The 8,902-nt window shown below is 39.8% G+C and overlaps 1 protein-coding gene across 1 annotated transcript; it reads right to left on the minus strand.

Moving 5' to 3' along the window:
• Positions 1-13: 13 nt before the first annotated feature.
• On the minus strand, positions 14-8,621 carry LOC102300935 (kelch-like protein 20). Its single transcript, XM_005953098.3, has 5 exons — positions 8,486-8,621; positions 6,170-6,233; positions 2,536-2,793; positions 2,305-2,413; positions 14-1,892 (listed from the first exon to the last, which is right to left on the minus strand). The coding sequence occupies exons 2-5, from the start codon at positions 6,190-6,192 to the stop codon at positions 1,596-1,598; spliced, it is 687 nt and encodes a 228-aa protein (XP_005953160.1). The 5' UTR covers positions 6,193-6,233; positions 8,486-8,621; the 3' UTR covers positions 14-1,595.
• Positions 8,622-8,902: the final 281 nt, after the last annotated feature.

Here is an 8,902-nt window from a genome sequence, read left to right on the forward strand (position 1 = left end):
AGGCTTTCGAGCCTATACAGCTTGGAGTAAGACAACATGCATGAAGAGGATGATGTGGACAAAATACTCATTTGCCTAATAATTCTGCACTCCCTGTAATCTTCTTTTCTTGACATTCACTCCATCATACATGCATGTGTGGTTTCAAACAAATGAAGGGGAAGGAATTACGGAAATGCCAAACTATAAAAATGAGTTTTCAGCATTCGCTTACAAGAAAAACTAGAACCTCAGTTTTACCAAAACTGAGAGAGGAAATTAGAATACATCCAATTAGTAACGGCAGAGAAATGTTCCTTGAGGCAGGAGAGGCTGTTGAGGTTGTTGGGCTTGACAGAAAAATATAACTGTGTTTCATCCTGCAAAGCAGTGGTAAGAGATCCCATTAAAACCATTAACTAGGTGACCCAGGGGTAACATATAAAAATAAATAAATAAACAGAATTGGTGCAAGGCTTGAAGCCTAGGCACTCCACAAACGAGCGGTGCAGATTAGAGCATACATTGATTAATATGAATTCTAAAATATCTGTTTGCTAAGTATGAAAAAAAAAAAAAAAAAAAAAAAAAAAAAAACACTATTTAAGAGCAGTACCGGTGATCCCAACCCAGCTTCATAGTATGCTAATAAGTAGCATTATCAACAGTATCAAAGGCTGCAGATAAGTCAAGCAGGACATAAATGGATTGCTCACCTTTATCCGAGTGCATAAGGACATCATTAATAATTTTCAATAACGCTGTTTCAGTGCTGTGTCTGTAACCTGATTGGAATTTATAGAAAATATTATTTACTCTAAAATCCGAATGAGTTGACGACCAACAACTTTCCTAAGGATTTTGAAAAGAAACAGACTGGAAATTGGCCTATAAGTATTTAAATCAGTGGGCTCTAAGGAGGTTTGTTTTTTAGTAGAGGGACGACGCTGGCTGGAATCCAGCCAGATGAAAGGGACCGACTGACAGGCAGGGTGAAGTGCACAAGTGTGAGACTATATTCAAAATATCTGTTGAAGAGATTATTTGAGAGAGACTTGGAATATGGAGAGCAGTCTTTTTCCATCTCTGTTCAGCCTTTCTTCATTCTCTTCTTTGGTGAATCTGACTTTTAACAGTGCGACATGATGCTGAATTGAAGAGCATATATTATTAAACCAGTTAACTAAGTCACTGATATCTGAAAAAATAGTTTTTGATGCAGTTACATCTGGGTTGCACATTACCAGCTGTTAGTATCTGCACCTTCACAGCCTGTTTGTACTTGACAGTGTGTTTTTGCCTGAAGTGGAGAAAGTGATGCTTTCACCTTTAGCAGGAACAGATTTCTATTTTATGTATTGTGATTTGTTGGTTTAAAGTCTGAAGCTTTGAAGTAGCTCCAACTGTCGTCTTTACCTGCATTTGTCTTCTTGTTGTGCGCACCACAGAACGTAAATGTATGGCCTTACTACACCAACAACACCATGATATGGCACTTTTAGATCATTTACAAATGTAAACCATTTTTATAACAGACGCATTTGGCACGACAGAAAGAAATCTTTATATCCTAAATGTATACTAACGTATGTATACTAAATGTAAATTTTGCACATTCAATCTAAAGCAACATGTAGAATCATTGTAACACGTAGCACTATACAGCGATTATAAACGACCGTGAACAGTTGTATGTGGGTTCTTACCTCCTGAAAATTGTGCTGGGTGAACTTATCTGCAATGCGGAGCAGCTCGCGGCAAGAGTGTGTGTCAGCAAAGGCCCTGATGCCCAGGCAGTTAGATGGATCCAGCTGCCTCTTAAGGAACTCGCAGCACGCCTCCTGGATCTCAGCAAGCTGGAGGAGGCAGGCTGCAGGGAGCAGCGTCTGGACATTCCCCTCCTCTACAGTCACCTGAAAGGGTGCAGATCAGGACATCAGATACACTGAGTTTTTTAGCTTTAGCAACTGATTGATCACAATGTGTGGTCTCCACAGCTCCTCCGTTTTTATGCATTCAAACTGCGGCTCCATGTCAGTCTCCTCACATCTTTTGAGAAAGTTCTGCTATAGTCAAGGTTATAGCCAAGAAACATGTTTTTCATTTTAATCATAGACCTTACTGTACTCTGCAGGAAATGAAGCCGCTTGCAAAGGTTTTGCTCTCCTGATTCGTACTTTTTGAAAACTTTGCCATAGACTTGTTTGGACAGGTTTTTTACATTCAATATGCAGTTTCATCAGTTTGTCTTTTTATTTTATTTTATTTTTTTTTAAACTTAATGTGCACCTGTGGTTAATTCTAATAGCATACTACCATCCCTACCTGTGATGTATAAGCAAAGTCAATCAGCAGCTCCATGGCTCTCTCATCAATGTCACGAATAACCACTTCCGTCTGCCTGCTCTCTGCCAGCTCTCCAGTAAACATGGCCCTGAAGAAGAACGGGAAAAAGAAAGATGACATTATTTTTTGTGTCACAGCAATCACTGGAGCCCAGGAATTTAGCTGTAAATAAACTAGCCTGATGTGGGATCACACAGTGTCTCCTCATACCTGAAATAGGGGCTGCAGGCAGAGAGGATCACACGGTGCGCGTAGATCTTCTTGGCACCCACCACCAGCACCACGTCACAGAGCTCCCGGTGTTTTCTCAGCAGGTTGATCACCTCCAGGGTCTGCCTCGGGTGTTTGTCTGAGACGTAGGGCATGCGTGCAGGCTGGGGGACCCCTTCAGGGAGCTTGTTGGGGTCCCCCAGAGTACAGCGGCTGGTGATGTCCATTCCAGTGGCGTCCTGACGTGCGCTGGTGGCCCTGACATTAGCACATATCAATATACTCTTAGTTACATTAAATTAATTTCAATTAGAATAAGCTAGCCAAGAACCCACAGTGATGGTAATGCTGAGAGAATGCTGACCCCAGCCAGGCAGTCGGACCACGAACTTTAACAGGTAACAAAAGTGATGAGCAGTCAGGCTGCACCCTCCGTTTCTACCACTCATGTTTCTAAAGTACAATCACTGTGGTGATCACTCTAAAGTCTCTTTGTGCTCATTTTCATCTTTGCATTGTATTAATATCTAAATACTACGGAAAAGATCATGTGTGTTCTCATTAGGATGTGTTGGTGTGTGAGACTGTAGCTTATAGGTTTATATTTGTAAATGACAAGTGCGAGACAAGGTGTTTCAGGACATTTTGCAGAGAAACACATAAGTAACAAAGTACTTTCTCGTGGGAGTAATTAAGTTATATAGTGCATTACTTTACAAGAAAAGTGTTCCAAGTACATGCTAGGGCTGCCACGATTAGTCACGAATACGTCAACTATTAAAATCGTCGACGACTAATTTAATAGTCGACTCGTCGTTTAAAGCTTTGTAAGATCCCGAAAGACGCAGGAATAAGTAGCAGGATTTAAGAGTGTAATAACGGACTGAAACAGAAGACGGCAGCACTGCATGTACAAGGACCTCATATCACCCCCCCTCCAAAGAAAAGCACTTCACTCTCAAACTGCAGGCTTACTTGTGGTTCCTAGGATATTTAAAAGTAGAATGTGATGCAGAGCCTTCAGCTTTCAGGCCCCTCTTCTGTGGGCCTAGCTCCTAGTTTGGATTCGGGATACAGACACCTACTTTTAGGATCAAGATTAAAACTTTACTTTTTGATAAAGATTACAGTTAGGCTTGAATTAGGTGACCTTAAATCCTTCTTTAGTTATGCTGCAATAGGCTTAAGGCGCCATGGGTGGCTTTGCTCACAATGAAAAGGAGGAGAATAGGTCAAAACATGGAGCCAAGACTTTGTTGAGTGGTTTTGGGTTTTTTTTGCAAAGTTATGTGCACAAACGAAACTCCTCCCCCTTTGTGTCTGTGTGTCTCTGAGCTTCTGTGCAGGATTATCAATAAAATACCGGTAAAAAGTGGCTAGATCGTAGCCGCAGCAGTTCTGACAGAGGTCTCTTCCTGTTATAAGGGCGTTTTTCTCTTCCCACTGTTGTCAAATGCTCGCTCATAGGGGGTCGTCTGGTTGTTGGGGTTTTCTCTGTGTTATTGTAGGCTCTTTACCTTACAATATAAAACGCCTTGAGGCGACTGTTGTTGTGATTTCATGCTATATAAATAAAATTGAATTGAACTGAATACAGTGTCAGTCTATGGCCATCAGCTGAACCTAATATAGCAAGGTCAGTACCCTGCATGTGCCTCAGCCAGTGTAAACTTATCCACACCGGTCGGTTGACTTGGTGTACCCCTGCATCTTTTTAAATCCCAGGATGACTTTGGGTTTGGGATTTACTTCAGCTCATGTTCCCAGTACTGGCCAAGAATTCCTAACACCTGAACGCATCCTCTTCACTTTGTGTCCTTACCATTACAGATGGGAGAAATGACATCATTGCACATACATGACCTTTGTTAAAGACGTTTTGTGGATTGTATTTAATACATAATGTAAAGTTTCAAATCTTAGTCAAAAAAAAATCAGCAAATAAATATCCTTTGAGTGACATATTTTCACATAATAATGTGAAAATAAAATGCAATGTAATCCAGGGCAACTCAGCAACAAGACAAAACTGCTGTGATATTTTTAAAAAAGGAACTTCATCTAGCCAGCATTCACAGGAACTGTTGGCCTGAGGAGAAAAGGTCATGATACACTGAGCCTCTAATGCTTTCACTCAAAACATTCTGACCTTTCATTATGTCATTTGAATTGCCCTAACAGTAACAGTAGGAAAAGTACAAAATTAAAAAGCTTAAGTAGGTGTGACGTTTTAAAGACTGGAGTCAAAGTAGTGGGGTAAATGAGGAGACATAAATGCTGCACCTATAGAGATTTTGATTTAAATTTAAACTGCTCCAGACTCTTATCAGAGACATTCGGGAAATTTTTTCTACTCCTGTAATTGGATGATGTCAGAGTAGGCGCCATTCCTACACGATTAGCTTTGGCTCTGGCGACACCCCACCGATCTGATGTTCAAACCTTATGTTTATAAGTGGCAGCCAATCAGATCAAAGTGTCTTAAAATGTGGGTGGTCTTTAGAGGGCTAAAATAGCTCATTTCAGACAGAAGATGAACTGAGGGGCCACAACAAGGTAGTATAAGATAAATAAGCATCATTTTGAACAATGACTCATACAAAACTACTCCAGTAGCCGAAGATTACAATTATGGACCTGAAAATTGACCTAACGAGTATCCTTTAAAGCTGCTGGTTGCACAACACAGGCAACTTTTAACTATAAAGCATAAAACGATAATTAGATACTGTCTTAGTGTTAACGTCTTAAATTAGGTCCTACCTACCCAATTACACACTGCTATTTTAGTTTTATATGACAAATGTAGAATTACGCTGTTTCATTTCACATTAATGACACTAAAACTGCCTTTACAATTAAACTTCCGGAAAATCGGGTCAGGATATTTTCTTTCCTCAGACAGAACAGAGAAAAGAGTTCACCTCAGTCACATTTCCAATATTCTGTGTGGTTTCTGCTTGGACTGCACGAGTTCATGGCTGCAACACATGCATGAAACAGCTCATGTTTATAATCTGGATGGGACCTCAGCCCTTATACACTATTATGTTACATTATACAAAAATGCTAATGTTGATCATTCTTCCCCCACCCAAAAGAGAAAAAAAATAACCTAATGTCCATCCCGTTTCACCTGTAACATGCACAACAGACTCCATGAACACAGTTTTTCATTTTGCATAGTGGCTCTGGTGTTTCCCCCTTACTGTGAAAAGTTTATTTTTAGCCAGTCTTGTTTCACAGACTCCTGCTCTGCATCGTGACACCACCTATCTTCTCCAGTGGGCCATCAAACCTAAATTTAAAAGCCCAACAAAGCAGCAGAGCTAAGGTCAGTACCACCAAGTGCTATAGAGAGTTCTGGGTAGAACTTCTATTGAGCCAGCCCCTTTGATCCCGTAAAGCAGGGATTTTTCTGCCTTTTAAGCTTATGTGGTGACATAACAAGGTGTCAATGAGCCATAGAGGATCTTTAACGCTCACACTGAAGGAATTTGATTGAGGATTTCCGTGACTACCACATCTGATATAATACTGCCGTTAAAAAGAAAATTGGTAAACAGTAACCAAAGAATCTGGAATTAACAGCCACATACTTTTGCCATTCTTCCCAGAAAACTACCACACTTACCTGCGCATTGGCTTTGCATCCATGCACTGAAGAACAATGTTTGGTCCTATACTTTCAAGTTAACCTGTGAAGAAAAACAACACAAATCAGCATTTCCTGCAGTTAGTCTGACCCCCACAAATATAAGATAAAAACTAGTATTTTTTTTATATCTGATTTGTGATTCCTGCCTGCTGATGGGAAAAAATTACAACCTCTTGTGACAGCAGAATAATCATTTTTTCCTGTAATTTACTCCACACCACAATCCTACCTACCAAATTGACCACTTCTGTCAGCAAGACTGAGACCAAACAATCTACTGCTATCAAATTATGATCCTGCAATAAAACCTACCTTTGTATGCGTTTTGCTGACACTATGTGTGTGCAGCCTTCTCTCTGTAAATGTTCAGGAACTGGTGACTCACAGTGTCTTTCCGCTTCCTTCACATCTCACTCCACTATAACAAATTCTTATTGCCTTCTTCCATTCCATCAATTATTTCCTATCAAACACTTTTATCATCATATCAACCAGTATCACCCCTCTGCTGCCAGTCTTAATTTAAGTTTTTTTCCAGATCCAATAACTTTTTTGATACTCACTAAAGCATGGCTCTCTATAGGCAATCATAGTCCTCTTTTCCTCTTACCTGAGGCACACCTACACCAACCCTGGCTGGTGGGGATTGCTGTCATTTTTCTTTTTAATTTAATGCATTCCCATTTTACTGCGTAGTGTAACTTCATTCGAACATCTTGGCTTTACCAGAAAACTCTGAAGACCCTGGAATGATTTCAATATTTTACAGTCCACCTAGGCCAAACAATGTTTTACCCAAGAAGTTATCATACTTTACTCCAAATTATGATCAAATTCTTATCCTCAGTGATTTTAACATTATTAAAATTATGTTGTAACTGGTCAACCATCAATGACCATTCTAAATTTCCCTATATGAATGAATCCATCCAAGCATTCATTCATTTTCTTCTGCTTATCCATTTCATAAAAGTCACACACTTGATTCTAAAAATAAAATATCAATAGTGTAAATAAAAATAAATATCTCAGCACTGCCAGCAACTCTGTCTCACGAGTGGCACAGAATGCTAAGCTGGCTTCCACCAACTGTTGAGTTAACAGACTGCTATCTATCTCCAAACATACTACAAGTAGCTCTCACTGTTTCAAACTTCAAACACACTGCTACCATTGCAGCGAGACGGAAAGAGACAGCAGGAAATGCTTAAGCCTACTGTAATTAGTGAAGATCAGTGGACAGAAATGAGCTGAACAGCTGAAGTTAAATATCAAGATTTTTTTATGTATGTAAATAACAGTTAACTAAAAAAGTAAGGTAATTCATTACATAGTTTAACGGTTGCACCTTTTGTCTAAAAGTAAACCTCTAAAATAAAAACCCCCACACAACAACAAAACAACAACAACTGGCCTTACTTCCAGTTGATGTCACTCATTGAAAACCTGGAGTCCCTCCTTCACACACACACACACATTCTTTCTTCCTTCTCGTTTTTGTCATATGGTTACACTGAGGTGTCAAGTGTTTCAGCCAGCTGCTGCTGCACTAGATTAAATTAACCTAATCAGAGAGAAGTCAGAAAACAAGACCCCAAAATGGAAAGCGCTGTGTGGGTTCATCCAGACAGTAGCGGGCTTAGAAGGCTCATTTTAACGTAAGCTTTATTTCAAAAATATCCCCAATATTACTCCATCGGTCTACATTAACACAAGGCAGCTCTCTATGAGTTATTTATTTTTAGCTCTTCGACATGTAGCTTAGCTAAGACACGCTAATTGTTGGCTGATAGCTGCATTAGCAGTTACCAGACTGGTTGGCGATTTATGATTTCCAGTGCTGTGGTAAGAGTTGTGTTAGTATGTGACTTAGCCAAAGAGGAGATAAAAGGAGAAGTAACGTCTTCCGAGGCTAAATGCGTTCCAAAAAACTGAAAATCGGGACTAGCTTCTTAACGCTACTTAACTTCCCGAGGATATGTGGGAAAGCTTGCTAGTGCTACAGCTAGCACTGAGATAGGAATTCCCTTCACAATACAAACGTTAAAACAACCTAATACAAGCAGAGACAACAAATTTAAACTATAAACGACATTCAAGAATAATCCAAAGCGTTTAGACTATTTCTGGTCGTCAGAGATGCTGTTTTAGCATCAGCCCACAAGCCACGGATTGAATATTATAAACTGTAGTGCTAACATTAATTAAATCAGTAGTGAGCGGTATATACCGATACCATAAGCAATGACAACTACGTAGGAAAAAAGCAAGAGTGTACGAAACGGGTTTTACCTTAGAGTTCCATCCCAACCACAGACATTAGTCAGCCAAGCTCTTAATGTTTACAGTTTTAAGCCGTCGGTTGTTGAACTCCGCAGCTTTTCTTCCTCGGTAATATGCGCATGCCGAATGTCAAGCGCCACTTCCTGATAATTTGATTTCAAAATAAAAGTAGGGGACTATGTCATCGCACGTAAAGATAAATAATAAAAAATAAAATGTACCTGAAGTACTGTGCAAAAGTCTAGTGTAAGGATCTAAAAAGTAGTTTGTACTATTCCAACGAGCTTGAAAGTCAACATTTTGTTTGAGCATCTTTTTTCTACAACACAGCCTGTCCAAGTCCAACAGGACAATGCCAGTGCTGATCGTGCTGATCGATGTAGCGGTTCTGAATGACAGCAACATCAGAAAGAAGGAACACGAGAA

Source organism: Haplochromis burtoni, unplaced genomic scaffold (assembly GCF_018398535.1).
Source record: "Haplochromis burtoni strain Fernald_Lab_line unplaced genomic scaffold, NCSU_Asbu1 Contig_2984, whole genome shotgun sequence".
Taxonomy (NCBI): domain Eukaryota; kingdom Metazoa; phylum Chordata; class Actinopteri; order Cichliformes; family Cichlidae; genus Haplochromis; species Haplochromis burtoni.